At 40.4% G+C, this 22,415-nt stretch overlaps 1 protein-coding gene across 3 annotated transcripts in view; it reads left to right on the plus strand.

The window, feature by feature from the left end:
- The window catches only part of enox2 (ecto-NOX disulfide-thiol exchanger 2), a 311,024-nt gene that overhangs the window by 261,972 nt on the left and 26,637 nt on the right, over positions 1 to 22,415 (plus strand). For all 3 annotated transcript variants that reach the window (XM_020044976.2, XM_010896791.5, XM_010896792.5), the window contains 4 exons: positions 2,148 to 2,354; positions 5,165 to 5,398; positions 12,325 to 12,537; positions 20,922 to 21,028. In XM_020044976.2, the coding sequence (XP_019900535.1) occupies positions 2,148 to 2,354; positions 5,165 to 5,398; positions 12,325 to 12,537; positions 20,922 to 21,028 (761 nt within the window). The remainder of the gene's footprint in view (positions 1 to 2,147; positions 2,355 to 5,164; positions 5,399 to 12,324; positions 12,538 to 20,921; positions 21,029 to 22,415) is intronic.

Raw genomic sequence — 22,415 nt, forward strand, 5'->3', positions numbered from 1 at the left:
TGGGATAGTCTTCGCTGCCCTGGCCCATTGATGAGCCTTGGGTGCAAAACACCATGTGGCCAGTTTGTGCTTTCTCCAGGAGCACCCCACAAGCCTTGCTCTGACCCAGTCATAAAAAGGTGACCCTTGTCGCTCAGGTCATTACTCCTGACCATTTCTCCTGCATCCAACACATTGACTATGAGAACGGATTGTTTTCTTACCATCTAATCTAACCAGACCTTGAACTGTGCCCTTGATATGAGATTATCAACGTTATTCACTTCACCTGTGAGTGGGTATAGTATTTTGGCTCATCAGTGTATAATGGGCTGAACCCATTTAGCAACCATTTCAGTCATTGATTGGTCCGTTGTATTTATTCCATTCATGTGTTTGTTTATAACTGATAACGCCAAGTACAGGACTGTTGAGAGCTATTGAAAAACATCCCCTGTGCCAATTTTGCAATTGTCCTTGGCGCTGAAATATCCGATTGTCAATATTCACTTGTTGAAGCTTCCACACATGACTCAGTCATCAAAGCCTTCTTTTTCATTCTGTAGTCTCAACCCTCAATACCCCCCCATACTGTTTAGATAACAAAGGACCTTCCCCACTCAACCTAGAAAAATATCACTGGGCTGTCAAAGCAGATCATATTGCAAAGCTGTCAGCTAAATGTCAGATCTTTCCTTGCATCCTTATCCTTTGTTCGCCTTCATCATCAGAGTAACTCGGTCAGAACGTACTTTTGATGTTGAATTGTGCCAGCACTCAAACGAAACACTCAGACGAACACTCAGACGAAGCAGGCAGATAGATCGAAATGATCAGTGTTCCTGTGTCTTTTCAGCTGGAAATGTGTGTGTGCACTTGTCTTCATGGTCACATGCATGAGCGTGTGCGTGAGCACGTGCGAGAGCCTGCCCTCCAACCCCTATGCTTTAATTTTGTGCCTTTTATCTTCAGGATCAAAAAAATTTCTGTTTGCTGGAAAACATTATTGGAGCTACTGAAAAAGAAATGTATGCAGTTTTGAAACATTACATTGAAATGCAGTGGAATGCCATCCCCAAGAGGTGCAGTGGTCAACGTCATTGCCTTACAGTGCAGATGCATCATTGTGGCCTGGTGCCTGTAAGTTCAACAGAGGTTTTTGGCTGGTAAATGTGTTCCGACCCAAACCATCCTGATTAAGCAAGCAGTGTGAACAGCAGAACACACTGCTTTTAAAAAAACTAATCAGTTCATACAAATGGAGGACTGCTTCTACTGTGGAGTGCCGAAATGGCAGTCCAGTGGCTTGAAAACCAATCATTGGCCAATACAAAGGCCAAACTGCAATCAGCAATCACTACTCTAAGATGCTTCATGAATAATTGCTGTCCAGAGCAATAGTCTTCTGTCCAGAGCAATAGTCTCTTCTGGTTCAGTAAACTCTCATCTGTGGTAAATTAATCAGGTCTTACAAGCAGTGAACTATTCACATGAGAAACCACCTACTCTAATAAACCAGGCTAAATACAATGCATTCATATTTAGCCCACTATGGTTTCTCATTAACTTAGATATCAGTACAAAAGTTACCCAAGCGAATTGCTGCATGTTTTCGTCATCCCTGATGCTCACTTGTCATAGTGAATCTCTCCAGATCTAATTTTCTTTTATTTTTTTCTCAGCATGGAGCCTCTGCATATTTGATTCCAATGAATATTGTATCTTATTACATATGGTAACATTGCTTCTACATTCAGAAATCAATTTTACATTAATCATTCACAGTAGTTTTATTGTGTGTTATGTTCAGAGTATTTGATTTCTGTCTGTGGACCATGATGAAGTTATGTGTGTGAAGACACTTTCTACTAGTAGCATCAATTTTGTTACTATGTTTAAAATGATATTTCAGGTTTAAGCATTCCTTTGATTGTTTTTCAATGGCAAGGGGTTGTTTTTTCCCCCCTTCAAATTATTTTAAACAAGTTAACTGATTACATATGAATGTAAAAACCGATTGTGTTTTGAGGGGATTCTGGATATAAATAATGAAATAAATGCAAACAACCACCTTTAATTAAAAATGAATACTTTTTTAAATGTGGACAAAAAATGTTGTCCACATTAAGTTCTCTGTATTGATCTTTCTCTCATTGTTCCCCCTCCAGACCTTCCCTCTCCGGCCATCAGGGAGCGTCCTCCCGGCTGTAAGACTGTGTTTGTGGGCGGTCTGCCAGAGAATGCCACCGAGGCGCTCATCGTGGAGGTGTTTGGCCAGTGCGGGGACATCATCGCTATTCGCAAGAGCAAAAAGAACTTTTGCCACATTCGATTTGCTGAAGAGTTCACTGTGGATAGAGCCCTCTTCTTGTCTGGTATGTTCCCTAGTAAACATATTATCTTGCAGAATTCCTGTTCCCCACTCCAGGCAGAGACTTTTACATTGAAAGTCAATGAGGATTCAACTGCAGAGTCAGTCAAAGACCTTACCGTTTACCATGCAGTTCAATGAATAAATGTATCCCCTCTCCAGTCTGTGACCTCAACAGTGCAGGTCAACGAGAAGACAACTAGAGATGTAGCGGAATAAATGTCCTCCCTCTCCAGAAATGAATCACCGGCACTAGATCTGCTAGTCATGTACACCAGAGGCTCTTTTTCTTATCTCATCTCCATTTCGCTGCTACTCGCCAGATGCAGACAGATCTTAAATCTCTCTCTCAGCATGCAAACCAAAAGACATCTATCACAACCGCACAAAGTACATTTAAAGCCACGGTGTCTATAATATTAGCTTTTCATATTGCTCACATGTAGCGTGTGTTAGCCTTTTATGTTACACATATGTAGTGTGTGTGTGTGTCTCACTCAGTGTGCTGCCATCTCCAGTGACTTGGCCTAGCACTACTCTTCAGTTACACTGAGAGCTGGCCAATATATAATGGTGTGCAGGTTTGGCCATAAATAACGACAGTCATTTCCCCACACCCATCAGTCCCAGAGACCAAGTCTATTAGATTTGCAGCCTTGCAGTCCAGCTGCCCAGAAACCTCCAGTCTCTCCCTATGAAATATTTAACCACGTCTGGGAGCCTGAAGCAGAGAGCAGGAAGAAGTAAACTGCAAGCCCACGCTAATTTCTCTCTTCTGGCAGGGCAGACATCTATAGCTACTCTTTCTCTGCCCCCTCTCCTGAAAAGTGTGTGCAGGGAATGTTGGGTGAGTGCGTGTGTATATAAGTTTATGTGGTATTAAAATGCTGGACTTGACTATCAGTGCAGACGTGTAGTTCTTGTATTGGGCAGTCTCTACCATGTTTAATGGCCGACATTGCGGAATCTTTAGATCGCAGGCTATTCTAAACACCTGTCAGCATCATGGATGAATGTATGGACATCGCAGTACTGTATCCACCAAGTGTCTAGATACCCAAGATACCTTTATATTAGCTGTGTAGCTCAATAGAAACAGCAAGTCCCTTGTAACACCAGATGTTCTGGGGCCAGTATAAAAACGTTTGAATTTGTGTGCACCCACTAATGTTGGTCGCTCCAGGTAAGAGCGTCAGCTGAATTACTTTGATATAAATGTAAAATTGGTGGAAACTTTTCTACGGTGACTTCTTTGCTTTAAAATAGTATTTAAATGTTTGTGTTTTTTTCACTAATGGTATCATTACCAGCAGGACACAAACTAAACAGCAATCATTTAAAAGAATGAGCAGGGAGTGAGAGTAGGACCTAGATGGAGAGTGAAAGCAGAAGAGAGGGAGATGCACTAGAAAGAAAGTTCAAACCAACATGAGCAGTAATGTGGGAGAGATGACCGAGAGAGCAACATTTGCAACTCTGTCACTAGAAGATTATTACTGTACCAAAAAAGCAGATGACCGATTAAACAGTGATTAATTAAGAATATTTAGACTGATTAAACAATCAGTAACTTTAATGTAAATCCTTGGTATATAAAATATTTTGTGGGTCTTGATATTTGCCCAATTAATGACCAGTCATCTATATTAATGCAGAAAAGCGGGAGCTCAGGGCCATCCAGCATAATAACCATAAAGCACTTGGGTTGTCTATATGGTTCAAGAAGGGAAAATGTATAACTGGGCAACAAATAGCTGTACTCTGGTACATTTTGGATTACATTGTGAATAATTGAAAGCACAATAAAGTAAGCAGTATACAAAATTTGCGCCACAATCGTGCGATGTTCACAAATCCACAAATTTGTGCAATGTGCTAGTGCGGTGTTCACAAGCTTTGAATCACAGTTTACTCAAGTCTGCAGGTTTAAACTTTGAAAACCGGATTTAAGATATAAAACAACTAGTTTCCTTGATTATTTTTTAAAGCTGCAGTGGACATATAATTCAACGCGTCCTTATCCTCTGTGCAACGCAGTGCAATGTTGTTGTTTTTTAACTAGCAATCATTCAGCAAATTTGATTAAGTGGTGATTTGGTCATAAACATATTCTACACTGTAGGCTAGTAACTAGCTAGGGGCTTGAAGCCTTGTTAGTCAGCTAGCTAACCAGACAGTAATATCGGCCTGTGTACCGAGTTATTGATTACATGATGATTTTTTGTTTTCTAGAAGCTACCTTTCATATTAGGTAACTGGTAACTAACTTCAATACTATTGTCCACAGTCATAACTTCTAGTCCTTTTGATGCTGCTCCACATTCTGTTTCAACAGTTGGTCACAGACTCAAGCGCAGTTTCATGTAATAATAACACTAGAGGACTGCATCCCCTGATACATGTATCTGCCATAATCAGTGTTCGTAACACAGATTACTGAATGTTTTCAAAGCCTCTAATCGGCCCAGATTAATCATTCAACCTCTACTTCAAAGTCTCCTATGAACTGGTTTATGGACAGCAAAAAGGCCAAGCTACGTTACCTGGGATGCAGCTGTGACAGAGGAACAGATTAAAAAGAGGAGAGCCTCAGAGGGATGAAGAGACAGGTGGATGGACAGATCCTTTTAACCCAAATAGAGGATTTTGGGAATCAGGACAGACATGCAGGTGTCTGACTGAAAGCTGTTTCAGGGTATTTAAAGGCATTTTACCACCCTGTATCTGTTCAGTTAGTGAAGCTCACTAGCTGTTATCTCCTGGTTGTGACACCTTCTCCGCCCATTTCTCCCCCTTTTTCTCCTCTGCCCCCAGGCTACCGTATCCGTCTGGGCTCCAGTACTGACAAGAAGGACACAGGGAGGCTCCATGTTGACTTTGCCCAGGCTAGAGACGATCTGTATGAGTGGGAGTGTCATCAGCGCATGCTGGCCCGAGAGGAGAGGCACCGCCGCAGGATGGAGGAGGACCGTCTCAGACCACCCTCCCCTCCACCCATCGTCCACTACTCGGAGCATGAGTGTAGCCAGCTTGGGGACAAGATCAAAGGTGGGGCTCTATCTAGAAATGTTAGGCGTACCACAAAAACAAACACCAGAAAAATCTCTCCATTTAGTTTTTTTATGTATTATAGCTTAAATTGGATGCCTTTCGTGTAACTTATTTTCTGTCTTTCGTTATAGCAGTTGTTTTTCTGTCGTGCATTTGTCCTAAGGTAAATAAGAAGGCCATCTAGCTACTGGTTAGCAATGTTGGGAATAATGTTACAAAGTAATGCATTACAGCAGTCAGAACACCTTTAAAGGTAACGGGTAACGTAATATGTTGGTTATTTAATTTAAATAATCTCTTACTAGTTAATTTTTCATAGAAATAACATGCTACTCAATTTCCCTCCGTGCAACCTACACCACAACCTAGCTTTATATAGCTAGCGTTCCTTTTCTCCAGTAGCAATTGGCAACAAAGGATGCAAAGATAGCAGCACCCGCACTCTCAGATAAAGAATCTATAAACGATTTGTGCCGTGAAATGCTGATCTGGGTGATTCAGGCTTGCGAAGCAGTTTATTAGGACTACATAATTTTTACCCTTGCCTATAACCAATCACCGGGGTTGCTGTTACTGTATGTTTTGCTGGAATCTCTTGCATGCTGGTCAACCAAAGTTTGATTTCAAATCATCCTCTCTTGGACAACCAAAGTTGAACCCTAGTCATCCTCCATTTCTTAATAGCTTAAAACACATTTCTACAGAGGGCACTCAAAGTGCATAGGGCATTGTATGGAGGTGTTAATAGGGGTTTAACAGTGGTCATTCCAATATATAAACAGGGGAAAAAATATCTGTTGTCAACAATAGTTCATAGTAAATGAACATCTAATTACAAGTTTTCTTTCTAAACATGATATCAATGATTTATCATGATTCCCCCATGCCTGTCATATACAGTTTTTTAGGGTAAGACTAATGAATAAAATGAATAATGCAATGTAAAGATGTTGGGTTCCCCCCAAAAAAGTATTTACCCCAACATAGAAATCTAACTATTGTTAGATTCTGTCCAAGTTTGATCCATGAACAAAATAAATGCAACCAGAAGTCAGGGGAGAGCCATCTTTATTCAGCATGAGTCTAAGATGTTGTCCTTCCATTTATCATTTCTATCATAGTTACAGAGGCAACACTGTCTTTTATGCAAGGATACATAGGAGGTGGCCAGTGGTCATAACCAACCATTACACATTCCAATACCCTCCAATAAGAAAGGTTTATCCTACAAAAGACCCTTGTATGGTATGTTCCAACCTATGGTCAATGGACATATCCATATGTCAGTCACATGGGCAACTCCTAGCAGGAGGTATGGACAGAATGTATGGACAGGATGTGTGGGGCCCATCAGTAACAGGCAACACCTCCTATCTATGGTCCTTCTTTCAGAGTTAGTCAGCACATCTGTGTTGTGTTAAGTTTCTCATACCCATTTCCTATCACTATTTTCACAAGTTTGATAGACGCTGACTTCAATTTTGTATGCGGTAATTACAGGAAATGGCCACCAGATGGCAGCAGAGGACCGCTAGCGCAGTTGTAGTTACGTGTTGTTATAAAATCAGTAAGATATCAAAACTTTTTCGAAAAAAACAAAGAACATCCCCATAGTATGTTGACAGAAGTACATTTTACATCATATTTATAATGCAAACTACGTAATACGGTGCTATAGATCATAAATAGCGATGCACTGTTATACGGATGGGTCACGTCTACAGTCGCTTCTCTGTGCCGAATGTACATTCTCGTCGCCTGGTAAAAAGTTGTCCTGGACAGAATCCCCTTCCCCAGCCTCTTCGTTATATTCAAATATATGTTTTAAAACGTCTTGGGTTGAAAACAAACCGCTGTCTTGCACAACAGAACCAAGAACTACTTTGGTAATCGCCAATGGAGCTGTGGCTAGGGTGTGCGCCATTGTTGTTTTCCTCTCCAAGTCACAATGCCCTCAACTCCTTTCCATCATTTCTACGTCCTAAAGGTCATATTTCTAGGTGTTATGACATAATAGGGGCATCAAGGATTAGACCAGTGGATAAAGTGAATTCCCCATTATATGAAGTGCGTCACGGTGGCGAGTTTTGTTGCAACGTGATACCTATAGGAACACAAACTATGTACGGATCGCTTCGTTAGAATGTCTAGATATTAGCTAAAGAAAACCATACAATTATACCACTTACCGTTCTGGATATTTATGGATATGGTGCCGTGGACGAAGACACAGATTTAAGAGATTCTTGATTAAAGACAAATATTATTTGGGTTATATTATGGTATTTTATTACATGAGATAATAGAATTGGTCACTCTTGCTGTATAATTATTGATGATTGATAATGTTATATGGTTAGTGACACTGACTATGCAATACCTGACTATTTAATTATACTATAACCCATTAAATGTGGGCAGGGCTGCCCTTGACTAATTTGGTGCCCAAGGCATTTAGCTAGTGCCCTTGCATGGCAGCCAATTCCACCACCGATCATTGTGTTCACACTCACACAGAAACTGCATAGCTTTGTCTTTGAGATTTTCTTTATTATTGAAACAAAAAAAACACTGTACACTGTAATAAAGAAATAAGTGACAGTGATATCTTTTTATATCCTTTTCCATCTTTATAAAGTTCCAATGTCCTTGTTACGCAGGTCTTTTGACAGTTCTTTTTTATTCCCCATGGCTCAGTATCTAGCCTGCTCAGTGCATCCATGTGAGAGCTAACCAACTAATTGACTAATTGCAATTTAAAAAGCCACAGATGTGGGAAATTCACCTTTAATTGCCATTTTTGGTGTCACCTTGTGTGTCTGTAACAAGACCAAACATCCAAGGGTATGTAAACCTTGGATCAGGGCCATTTTGGGTGATATCTGTTATCATTATGATTTAAAAAGGAGCCAAACAACTATGTGATAATCAATGGCTTCATATGATCACCATCCTTAAATATATAAAAAAAATGTGCATGAAAAAAAGTTAAAAAATAAATTATAATAATTACCCATTTGGGCGCCTCTGGATGGACCGCGCCTCTAGCATTTGCCTTTTCGGCCTATTTTCAGGCCTGCCCTGAATGTGTGCCTCTGGGCATGAGTGAACAACACGTGAATATAGAATCCAAGGACTTCTTTTAAGGAAACGGCTAAGTAACTTAACGTCTTACTTTCTACAGCAAGTAACTAAGTAACGTAACCTTTATTGGAACTGTAACTGTTTATTGTAAAACTACCGTTCCTCAACACTGTTGGTTAATGATTAGCATTATTTAAGGTTCCTTAGACTAATTATCATTTTGCAGAAATCAAGATATATGATATCCTTCACTGAGTATAAAAACATTCAATACACACAAATACAATAAAGATATAGAATAAACTAATGTTTCCCATGCCAGTACATATAAATACCATTCAAATTGAAACTGAAACATTTACACACACATCACGCATGCACTCATAGTATGAAGGTATCTACCGGAGAAAACCAAAGAAACAAAAAAAGGGACACACACCGAATTCAAAAGTCAAACATTGTCAAAGTATGTAGCAGTGTACAAGGTTCCATTGTTGTCCGGGTCTGTTTTCAGTTGGGTTTGTTTGAGAAACTCTCCAGACACGCTGCAGAGCTTAATGTTGATGTTGTCTGTATGTCTGATGACTCTCAGTATGGATCTGTCTCTGCGGATTAAAAGAAGCCGTCGACTGAAAAGCCCCATCTGCTTGGGGTATGTTTTTGATTGATGCGCATGCATTCGTGTATACTTAGGACGGGGAGAGAAAAGCAGACTTCCCCGTACTGTAATCTCCGAAGTATACAAATATCCCAACCCACTTGTACTGCTTAAAGATTTGTCAGTGTGAGGATTTTCAGGGAAAAGTAGCTCAACATCATGTTTTGTGAATTAGTGATGTATTTAGTGGGGACTGTTGGCCTTGCTGCTATCTTAGTCCAAACACCTTGACATTTTCTCCGTCAAAGGAGATGTTTACTTTTTAACACCAAATCTGTATTATGGATGTCAGCATCATTTTATAGAACTCCTCTTGACAGTTCTCTGGACAAAACCAGCAATACCCCACTTGTTCTCTATGTGCAGAATGTATGTAAAAACATGAAGAAAGGCTCCCAAAGGCACACACAAATGTCCTTTTAGAAGCTACAATTCTGAAATTTGAGCTCTTCCATTCTCTGTGTAGCCAGTTTAAATGGATAGAGAGGGATCACCCAGGCCACAACAAAATGGAATAATGTTACTGATAATGTTCAAACTGTATCTGAGAGCTGAGAATATATTACTTTTTTAAAAGGATATATTCTGGAGTTTTTTTCCATGTTTAATTAGGACCCCCACACTGCACAGAAATCAGTGAGGAAGTGTATAGTCAAAGGGCTTGGAATTGGATCCTTCCTATGCAGTTATATCAACAATATGTATTGCGATTTGATGATGCGATTACATTTTCCAAACATATTGCTGACAATATTTGTTGCATAGGCGCACGAGAGAACCATCATTCTTTTCATCTGCCGTGGAAATAAAGTTATTGTGGGTGCAGCCACAGTAAAGTAGCTCAAAACCATATTTCGGTGTTGTCAAAACTTTACAGTAAATTACAAAACTATTAAATTTTATGGAATTTTTTATATCATGAAAACAGTAGGTCATTTTCTAAAAACCCTGTTTATCTTAAAAAAAAAATTGTGACATTTGTACAATGTACCATTTCCATCCAATAATAAATGTTGGGCTGTAAAATAATTTACTTCCCCTTTAACTGTCACGTTAAACTAGCGGAGCAGTACATGCGGCTGTTCTACTTTCAGTTCAGCTGTGAAGCGTTAATGTGGAAATCAGATGGAGAGTCAGGCAGCAGAATCTCTAACACATCTCTATGCACTTACAGCATGTGGGTGTTGTTAATTTTAGGGACCTTGTCAAAATTGGTTTCTCTGATAAGCCGCTTAGTGTGTGTGTCTGTGTGTGTGGGGGGGGGGAGGTTATTGGGGCACATCTTCTGTGGGCTTCATGTTAATTTAAAAGCCTTCCAGCTGCTCACTCTTTGAGTGAGTGAGTGAGTGTGAGTGACCATTGGTAACAAAATACTCATATTTGTTTTTCTTGTTCTTTCTACATCTTGTCTTCTGTGCCTTGTGTGGAGCTATAGGATTCTTATAAGGAAAGAAATAAGCAATAACCAAATCTAATGAGCACACCAAGGGGTTTTTGTTTAACACTGAGCAGGTTAGCGCTGGGACTAAGTTCTATGTGTTTGTTCCCGTATACAGGTGCAGCATCACTAGTGTCACAAACAATTTAAACCAATAATTGCATTGTCCTTTGATGACATCATGTTTTCAGTGTATAGCTGCAAACAGTAGTCATTCTTAACAATTGCTGTTGTTCATACATAAGCATTTGAAACTACAGTCGGAGTGCTGCCATCAATGGCCATCCACTTAGCATTCAGAGCAGTGCTGGAGAGAAGCCATGGCCTCTAGAGCCATTTTGAATGGAGGGACATTGATGCTGTTAGGGTTTCAGTATGGCCTCTCCTATCGTCTCCTCCCCTCCCCTCCCGTCCTCTCCCTTCCTCTCCTCTCTCGTTTCCAGCTTTGGGCTGAATGAATAAACTTGTTTTTCTAATGAGCTGTGACACATCAAGGTGAAATGGTTTAGTCGCTAAACACTGTGACTTCTGCTTCTCTGCCATCTGTGGGGCTCCTCTTCTCTCAATTCTCTCTCTGTTAACATAAATGAGACCGAAGTATTAAGGTTTTCAAATCTAATACAGTGCAGTCAAAAAGTTTAAAAAATGCTGCTCTGTGCTCCAGCAATGTATTTGAAATGATACAATGACGGTGGGATTAGAAAACAGACTGTTGGCTTTACTTTGAGTGTATTTTCATCCATATTGGATTAACCATTTACAAGCAACAGCATGTACATAGTCCCCTAAAGGTTAACAAATGTTATTTAGACAATTTGCTTCCCAGCTGTCTCTTATTAAGTAAGTGCATGTTTCCCTCATTAGTGCATGCACAAGAGAGCTGTCAATGTCTACTCTTGATTTTAGGCTTTGCATTTGCAGTTAGTCACTTGTTGGTGTCTAACAACATAAGGACCAAAGGAGTATCAATGCAAGTCGAGCTGACCATTTTTCTCTTTCTTGCAAGTCAAGAATGAAAACGCTCTTTAGCTCAGCAATGGCAAATGACCTGCTAGACCAAGGACGACCTCTACAGTGGATGTCGAAAGAATGCTCACAATAATTAAGAAAAAAAGAAAACTGTCCCACAGATCAGGATTGCTCTCCAGGAGACTGGAGTGGATGTGTTAGCCAATATTGTCTGCAGAATACTTCACCAGCTGATCTACAGATGCTGGATTGCAATGTGCAAAAACACTAGTTAGTCACAAAAACAGAATGACTGAAAGATACAGAAAAGTTATTGATGATGCAACTGCCGATGGCTCCAGTATTGTGAATTCTGAAGAATTTTGTCTGCTCAGAAATCCCTCAAAACTCATTGGATTGCACTTTACCTTGGCCTTAAACAGCTGCTAAAGCAATAAAAGAGTTGTTGAATTTTTTTTGTCTCATTACTTTTGGTCCCCTAAAATGCAAGGACTATGTATAAAACGATTTGTCATTCCTACACGGTAAACCGTGAAATTAAAGCTGGTAATGTGCATTTTAACCTCTTACCGATTGTTTCATTTCATATCTAGTGTGCTTGATTACAGCAAAGTTTTGTCACTGTCTATATACTTATGGATTGCAAACCTTTTTCATATCCTACCATTTGGTAGATTGTTGCTACTACTCTAAACATCAATACTATTAATCCTAGCTGCTTATCCTAATAAAAGGTCTTAACCTAATCTTGAATCTTAATTCTATCCTCCTCAGATGAGGCAGCATTTGCAGAGGCAGTGCGTGTGCTGTTAACTTGGGTGGAACGCGGCGAAGTGAACCGCCGTAACGCCAACAACTTCTACTCAATGATCCAGTCGTCCAACAGCCACATCCGCCGGCTGATGAATGAGAAGGCTGCCCATGAGAAAGAGATGGAGGAGGCCAAAGAAAAGTTCAAGATCGCCTTGTCTGGAATCCTGGCACAGTGTGAGTACACAACAAGAAGGCACATTCATGGACAAAGCACAAAACCATGTCACTATCAAACTCACTTGTGGTGACGTGGTACCTTTTGAAGTTCTCCACCCTTAAGTGTTTTTCTTGTGACAAGTTCAACTGCCCTATTATTACAAGTCAGTGCACCACACATGGTGGATCAAATAGCCAGGGACATGGATCAGAGATTGTCTTTTCTGCAAACACAAAGTTACACACATGCATGACTGGGCACAAACAGAGCAGGGCCCTTCCATCCTTCTCTTTACCGCTCTCTCTTGCTCGCTCCCTCTTTTCATCTCTCTTCTACTTTTATCTCTTTGTCACTCCCTCCATTTCCTCTTCTTGTGATTGACACCTCTAACACCTTAGTCTGAGGAGAGCAGCTGTCTGGCAGATTCATTAATGAGGCTTTTAAGTGCTGGTGCCGAATTCAGCGTAGACTCCTGTAGAACTGACCCTGGATCAATCGGAAGCGGTTAGGTTATCGCTGTCACCCAGTGACATGTAGATGGTACCCGTATCTGGGTCAACAAGAGCAAATTCAAACAGTATCGTCCCTTATGTACCAGTGCAATATTCCATCCATATTTCCCTTTGAGCGTCAGCTAGACGACTCCTGTCTCATGTCACCTCTCTATTTAGCTTGAGGCAGGGACAACCCTCGGGCATGTTGGTAGTCGGCAGACGTAGCTGTTGCCTGTCAGCCGTTCGGCTTCACCTCCCATTCAGCCAAGAGAAAACATCCCTGAGTGAGCAGACGTATAGATTTATAAACCTGCTCTATGGCAGCCACTCTGTATCTCACATCTGTGACAAGCGTGACTCAGAACAAAGAAATAAAACACCTAACGCACACACAAACCCACAGGGAATACAGATATAAATGTTGCAGTATGAAGGTGGAGCTACCCTGCACAAGCACTATTTGAACTCACTGATGCGGTCACTATAGCGATTATCTTTCTTTAGCCCAGTTCAAAGTACTTTTTCTTTTGTACTGTTCTATTCTGTTCTACTGTTCTACTGTTGACAAAACTCAAAGTAGTGTGAATCTTACCCAATAACTACCCAATAACTTGACATAATAATCAATACTACCCAATAACTTGACATAATAATCATCACAGACAGTCATAACGATTATCACAGACAGTCATAACAATAGTTTGTTATAACAATTAGTTACAACAGTCATCACAAACAGACATAACAATCATCCCTGACAGACATAACTCATCCTACAGTCATTCAAGGTAGTTTTAACAATCATCACAGTCAAAACAGTCATCAGTGACAGACATAACCATAATCACAGGCAGTCCTAATGATCACCACAGACAGAAGTACAGTTAATTATCTTCAAAAATGTACATAGATTTAAGAAATGCATGCTATTGTATAACTCTGGTGTGTTCAAATAGTATAGAAGATCATTGTTTCTTTTGACGAGTGACAAGGTAAGTTAGTTTTGAACTACAGTATCTAGGGTTGTTTGTCAGTAGTCCAGTATTATAAGCTTGGTTGTTATACTGAAGATACATTGGGGGTTTGTAGGTGCTACTTAGAACTGTTCACAGAGCACAATGCCATCATTGATATCCACCACACAAGGATGCAAAATCGATCCTCAGTTATTTTGCAAGAAATGTGAAAAGACTCATCAAGTATGTATATACAGGCATCCACTGTAATTACAAATCAGCCCCAAATAATAAATGAAGAGAAGCATTCAATAAACAAGAAACCAGGCAAGCCTAGTTCATCCGGACCGCTATATAAAGTATTGGCCTCTTGAGATTCGAACCCAGGCTGTGTCACTAACCACTACACCACAGAGCCCTTTGTTAAATGTGTGTCAGTATAGCCTCTATCCTGAACAAATCCTCTTTTGCCACTGGCCATTTTAACAGCTTATTAGCCAGTAATAGGCTTTACCTGTATCTACTAATTTACTGGAATAGTCATAGGAACTGAGCAATTCCTAGCGAGTCTGCCAAAGCTATTTCATTTCATGGCATAAGGACGTATTTTTTTCTTTCATGGCATAACAATGTACTTTTTTCTTTAATTCGTTAATTCATTTTAATACAATAACTATCAAGAAAGGTGACGATAACTAACTTTTTCATCAAGTGAAACGACGAGAGAATCGTGGAAATAAAATAAATGTTGTTCTTCACAATAGATTTGTACTTCCGCCTTCCACGTGAGAGGCACTGTCTTTGACCATAATGCCACAGCATTACACAATTCACAAGTCGCTAAACACTTAAATAGCGTCTATGAGCTGTTAGCTTTTGCCACTGGCCGTTTGAACAGCTTATTAGCCAGTAATAGGCTTACTGGTATCTACTAACTTCTTAGGAATAATCATGAGAATTGAGCAATTGCTAGCGAGACTGAAGATGAACTTTTCCATGCTAGAAACAGTCGCAATATAACGTACTTAATTTCAGGTTTCGGTTCTAGCCAGTGAAGTTCACAATGCGTACTTCGCTTCGCCTGCGAGGAGATATGAACTTGGGACCTACAGTTCACAAGTCCGCTTCACTAACCACAGTCAGTCAGTCACTCAGTAAGAGACATTCGCTCTTCTTAGCCGGCTCTGCTTACCTTGTTTGTAATTTAATGTGTCGTCTATTTAATATTTAGAATCTACAACTGAAATGTTTATTAAAAGAGCATAGATAATCTATATTACCTTGTTATATCAGCTGTTGTCATATGTTTCTGGCCATCTCTGTGCTGTTCAACAATGCCACAAAATATAAGCCATCACAGAATCCTCGCAACACAGGTGCTGTGGATTTCACTGACCATAACCTCCTGAGACCCAGGGAATAAAATGTCTCAGATTTGTTTTTTATTTCATTTTTTTTTTTTTTTATTATTTATTTGATTTATAAAGTATGTCCTCTGTATAGGACGTCAGGACCCAGAACTTCAAAAATGTTGTCTATTATAGATTAATTGCATCACACAATCCATGTATGGTAGATATCTCTACCATACAAAAAAAAAGGAAAACTGAATTGCTGGGTCTCAGGAGGAACCGATTTTCTGGCATCAACTCAATGCTGAATGATATCCACCCCAATGTATATTCAGCCTTACCTGGTTACTCAGCTAGTCAAAGACAAAGAAGGTAACATTAGGCACTTCTCCAACCATCTAAATCTTGTCTAAATAACATTAGTTTATTAGCCTGTGCACTGCTGACCAGAAGAAATCCACTCCGCCACAGTAAGTAACAGCTCTCTCAAACAGATAATGACAAACTAAATTAAATGGGTCACGTTGATTTTTGAAAAGGCCAATACAACATTTTGCTGGCCTGATGCACCTTTGACAACCTGTGTTTACAGTCAGGGCCAAAAGTATTAGTACTTCAAAGAAATGAGCCATTTCTTCTTTATTGGTGCATTCTTCAAATAATGTGGCATTTCTCAAAACTTTTGAAATTCAGAGTATGTGTTTCTTTGGTTTGCAGTTGAACAAAACCCCAGAAAATATGAATTTACAAAATTGTAGCATATTCCACAAAGAAATCCTAAAATGACCCAGGCAATGTCGTTGGCACCTTCTAGATGTAGATTTCAAGCAAGTTATTTCCTTTATTTTGGAGACCCACTGCTGAGAGATACAAGAAAACCAGAATGATATTTTCCAAAACACATGTGAACATGCCACAGTTCTTGTAGGACAATCTGATTTGGACCAAATTTGAACTTTGGAAAAGCACATCATCTCTATGTTTATAGAAAACAAAATGAAATGTCTTCTTTATTTTGAAGAAAACCTTCCCCACAGTTGAGGTTTATGTGTGGTTTTGGCGTTGCCAAGATAAGGCATTTTGGGGCGCAATGGTGATGGGTACTAGCAGGACAATGACACCAAACACACTTTAAAACACACACAGGAATGGCCAAGATAAAAGGCTGGACTGTTCACAGGTTGTCGGCAATGAGTCCAGAACTAAATCCCTTTGAAAAAATTTTGAGAGGTCTGAAAACAGCAGTTGGGAGCCACTTTTCCAAAATCAGGCACTATGCACACAGAGTGGGCCAAACTGCTAGTACAAAGGTGCAGGAATGGAAAACTGTAATATTAAAAGTTTCTGTAATATTAACTGTGAAACCAATAAATGTCTGAGACCAAATACTTTGGTCAATTTCAAGTTATTTCAAGAAAGTGCAAGGTTGCCAATACTTTTGGCCTACTTATGATCTACCAGTGGGCCTAACTACTTTCATGTATTCCCTACATGTGTTCTGAATGGAAAAGCTTTACAAAAATATGTGCCACAGAAACTATATAACTATTTCTGATAGCGCAAAATAAACATTAAAAAATAGGAGGCAGGTGTATAGGTGTGTAGCTGGCCCAGCGGGTAGCTTCTGGAAGCTATCAGCTGTTTCTTTTTGGGGCATAAGTGCGAAACTAATTTGTGGTTCACGCCTCAAAATTGTAAGAATTGCAATAAATAATTGTTACTTATAGGTCAGATTTTCATTATAATGGTGATAGACTTCGGGTTGTTGGTAGGGTAAATTGTCAACCACTTGAATATTTCTGTCTGAAATAAAATCGCCTCTAAGCAAGTTATCATAAAGTCAGAAACTGTCACAAACTTTAAAGTGAAAAGGAGCTGCATTCAGTTTCCAATTTCCAACCAATAATATTTATTAAAACTTGGCGACCTCGAAATAGTCTATGAACTTCAAGTTGATTCAAATGCAACAAATTCAAGAAGAAAACAATAATCATGTTGTTGTTTTTCCACTGGAATTAATGGATTATAAATAGCACTTCCAGTTTAATAATTGTTGTACTTTTCTCTGGAAGGACAGTTGGTACTTTCTCCGAAATAGATCAAACCCCAGTGTATAGTAGCAGTGTGTTAGTGTGGATATTTAGATGTTTCACATAATCTGCTCTGTTTACACAGGTATACAAATATTTAAACAGCTAGACAGTGTCGCTCTTTCTCTCTCTCTCTCTCCCTCTCTCCCTCTCCCTCTCTCTGTTTCTAATTCTCTCTAAAAGGCCACACTCCTCCATCACAATAATTCATTCAAACACTTATTTATATTCATGAGTTTGTCTTTCTCTGTGGTTCCACCCATACAAATGTCAACACAATTTGGGGTTTCGTGAGGCAGGTTTACGATGTCGTTCGGTGAATAAAAGGCACATCCATATTTAGCAGCTTTCTCACAGCTACACATTGAAATCCATAGACAGTCTGTTCCCAAATGCAATGTGACACATTTCTACATTTGGAATTTGGTTGTTGTCATCTTACAATGAATGGTAACTTCAGATAAAGCTCTCAACAGTGTTCCTGCTCTATAGCAGATTATTCAAATGGAATGCATCCCAAATTCACACGTTTCCCTATTTATTCCCCTACTTTTGACCTGAGCCCCATTGGTCTTTGATCAAAAGTAGTGTACAACATGTCATTTGGGACACTTACAGGTTTTATTGATGAATGTCTGGGAACTGACATCTTCTGTCAGTGAAATGAGATCCATTCTCAGCCCGAGGATTTATTACCCACAAAGCCTTGCTTCATATTTCACTCAGGATGATCTTTATAGAAGATGACAATAATTTCACAGCTGGATTTGGATCTGTGTCCATCATTTTCAGTGTAATTTGGTTCTACATGCAGCTTGATATTTCATCTAAGAGATCAACCTGCTTGACAGGAACGTAATGGTCTCATTTTGAAGTGCTGGCTTCAGGGACCCTCGCGTGACACAATGGTCTCATTTTGACGTGCTGGCTTCAGGGCCCCTCGCGTGACACAATGGTCTAAGTCACTGACTTGCAGTACGGCTGCGTCATCCTGATCGCGGTGCCCGGGGGTCCCACAGAGGGGTGTGCCAGTAGGTACAACACTGATAGGGATAGAATGGTGGTTTTCACACTCTAGCAACTCCTTGGGGTAGGTTGGATGCATGCAAGCTTAATCATGTTTGTTGGCCGTAGAATTGTATGTGTACCTGAAAATACTTTGGGTTTGATCAAGCGGTGTGTCAAGGCGAGGTGTGCATTAGAAGACACGTCTTTGTTAAATTCTAACAAACCTGTTGCAGAGTTGTTGCTATGAAGCAAGACCAGATTTGGACGTCGCAAAATTGAAAGAACAAATTTAAATACAGTTTGCACACATGCATTTTCCCTAGCTGGTATACCAATTTTAATAACTAAGAATGCACTTCTCGTTTAACCTTTCAATCAGTTAGAGGCTTTTATCTTGAATTGCATACAGGAGTTCAAGGAATTCCTTACTCAGTGGTACAAAATAGTATTCTCCTTGTCCAAACAGGGATCCGAACCAACCACTTTTGGTTTACTAGCCCAATGCTCTAACCTCTACACTGTCTGACTCCATTTATTGATTTACTGATGCACCCATATAAAAGGCAAAGCCACAACCTTGTACACTTTGAACTCCCTTGTCTTCTCCATTGATCTTCTTGGTCAAAGTAAAGGATTCTGAGATGCCATTATTGATCTGGACACACTCCTCTCACTCCATCCTTCCCTCCCTTCCTTGCTCCACCATCGTGGTGGCCCTATCGACTTTCTCCTAGGCTCATTAAGACCCTTCGGAACAGGAGAGAAACCCCTTAACACGACCTGTCCGCATCAAATGCTGCAAGACCATTAATGCATTGGGCTTCACAGGTTCATCGAGTGGAAAAGCTGAACGGTTCCTTAACACCGTAGATTATGAGTTTTTGACCAGTCCTGTATTACTACTAATGATGTGTTATGTACTGAGTCTCTGTCTGGACAATCTGTGGTTGTGATGCTGTATTAGATCACCAGGTGAGTAAATGGGTATTTCTGATGCACAAACAGACAAGCAAATATACACTTATAAAAAATGAAAAGTCTTCATTAGCACTGTCTCACATACTTTTATATGCAGTCTTGTTAAATTTACCATTGACTGTTTTCTTCACTGATCTGGGTTCACACACTGAAGGGGTTTTGCTGAGTAATCTGGGGGTGGTTGTTAAGACTAGGGTTGGGTTCAAATACATTTTGGTACATAAATTCATAAAGTAAAAAATATTCCACATGTTTTTATTGAAAATTAGTGAACCAAATTGGGAATTAAAACGTCAGTGTGCTTCTGGGATTGAAAAGGAATTCACCTGAATGTTGCTTAAGACCAGGCCCAGCTGTCAATCACAGGTTTGGTAAGGATAGTGATAAAACAGTGTCTGCCAGCAGCCCTCCTGCTCTTCCAAGCTTTGAGCTTAGAATGAAAGCAGCTTTCCGTCTCTATCCATCTCTCGCTCTTCTCTTCCGCAGGGATGAGACCGCCCGCTATCTAGTTCTCAGCCAGATGTTAGATTCCCTGTATCATTTGGCTCAGATTTCTCTCTTTCTTTAGATTTCCTATTAATGATTGGTCATTATATGTAGTAACATACAGATACATTAGGATATGCACTGCTTTCCCACGTGGAGGACTGTAATAAGGACAGCTCATTTGTGTCCCCTGCTGCCACCCTGTTTCTTATACACTGTAGTACACTTCATAGAGATGTGGGGGCCTTTGGGGGCCCAGCCAGTGACAGATGAATATGGAATCTTCCTCCATATGTCTCCATTGTAAACTCTTGACAAACCAAGGCGAGTTTTGATTACGCCGATGAAGGTGAGAGGTGTTATTATGAACAGGATTCCTATTATTGGAATACCGTTTATTCATGTTTAAAGGTGTGGATTCTGTACTTAAATGATTTTACAGGGTGGCCTCTGTATGACTCTTCAGAGAATTCTCTTAGTACTCTTAAGTCTATATTGACAGACTGTAACAGCCCATTTAATTTGGCCTGTGGGAGCAATATCTATATGATTATAAAACTTTTTTAAAAAGCTTGTGACCGTAGACATCAGTATGGCCCTCAGCTGGATTTTGCGTTCTTAAAGTGGCTCTCGAATCCTAACTATTGCTCACTCCTGGTCTGCATCCCTTTGGAGGAGAGAAGAGCAGGAGGAACTGGTTGTGGGTTCATGCGTGCATGGCCATGGTCAGAGGTGTGGATAAGTGAAGCAGGAGCCTGCTGGCAGCAGTCTGGTCCTCCTAATGCTTTCATCCCCTGTTAAGACATGCGCTGTGTTGTTACCTCGAGACAGGACTGGGGTCCTTCTTCCACTTCACCCCACCTGAGCTCAATCCCGCGCCCCACTCTGACCGAGAGATTTGCCTTACTATAGAGCAGAACAGACTATTAAAAACAACAACACATCAACCTGATTCCACTTTCTCACTCCTCTGCTCCTTCCCACCCGCCCTCTCTCTCTCTCTGGATGGTAACTGGCCCCTGCGTCCCCCGCCACAGTTGAGCAGATTGTGTCTGTATTCCACGCTGCTTCCAAACAAAAGGCATGGGACCATTTCTCCAAAGCTCAACGCAAGAACCTGGATGTGTGGCGCAAGCAAGCAGAGGTTGGTACCTTTTTCAATGATTTATAATTCTTTACACATTCTCCTCTTCTTTGGTGAAGTATAGTCCCTACATATTATTGTGTTATTCATGTGAACACTATGTGAGCATCCCCATCTATTCAGTAATACTACCACCCAACTACTTTTTGTGGAATTTACAGTGTTGTCTTGGCAGGACAATTTGTGTTAAGCACCAGCTTCCAAACTGGGTGCAACATTAGCCCAAAACCTAGCCTGATATAATTGGTAGAACCAGTCCTAAAGTGGAACCTTGTTGTATTCCTTTAGTGATATCAAGGAACAGATTATGGAACACTGACATTATGTACTAGCATAAAGTCGGTGGTGCTAGGTTACACCCAGGCTCTCCCCTTAGCTCAGTCCCAGCTTGGGATCACCGGTCAGGCCCAGGTCCAGGCTACACTCACCCCGTCTCCTCTGATGTCCAACCGGGTGAGTGCTCAGCCTTTCTGCCGGGGAACAGGTAACCGTAGACTCGTCCTTCAACTCATCTAGTCTACCTTTGTCCAGGATCTAAGTATCTACCTCTTAAACACGTTTTTATGCTCTCTTCTATTGCTCTCTAACTGTTTTTCTTTCCTTCCAATTCTATTGAACAACTAACCATTGGTCATGTTTGGTGTACAGCTGAGGTATACTCAATACTCTTTGTTCAAAGGGACTGGTTTTAATTCCTGAAACCTGACGAGATTCCTATATTTATGTTGTTATTTTCAACAAACTCTACGTGAATTAGCACAAACACATTCTCCTTTTTAATGGAGGGTATTCAAGCGTGGGCGCTGCTGTCATTTTAGGGCGAAACGGGTAAGTTTGATCTGGGTACAAATCTCTGAGGGCGTCTGTGTGTGAACAGCAGATTAGGTGTGTAATTAACAGCCTAATCTCCATCTCACAGCAACACTGAGAAGCTCACCATGGACCACATGATGAAGATGGTTTCTCTGTCCTATTGAGATCCCAAAGCATGAGATAAGATTACAAACTAGCGGAACAGATTCATTACAAAATGTTGATGTTCAGTGTAAAATGTTAAGGTCATGTGTAACACATCTTTTGGTTTGGTAGCTGTGTGTGCATTATGGTGTTGAACTCAAGAGTGTATGTTTGGTAATTCATGGTATCCGGTCGTAAAGACTCGTCTGCTTGAAAGGTAGGTGCAAGGTAGGTGTGTGTAAACCAGTGACATCACATGTCACTAAAGAACACTGAGAGCAATGCCAAGTAGCACAGCTTTTCAGGTAACACTGCATCATTGCAGCCAATAGTTTGAATCCGGGTCAAGGCGTACTAACAGGGCCCCCCTGCACCTGAGCTGTGCAAATTGACTCAGTTCTGACCGGGGTGGATGGGTGGGATGTTGGAC

This window comes from Esox lucius, chromosome 4 (genome assembly GCF_011004845.1).
Source record: "Esox lucius isolate fEsoLuc1 chromosome 4, fEsoLuc1.pri, whole genome shotgun sequence".
In the NCBI taxonomy this organism is placed as follows: Eukaryota; Metazoa; Chordata; class Actinopteri; order Esociformes; family Esocidae; genus Esox; species Esox lucius.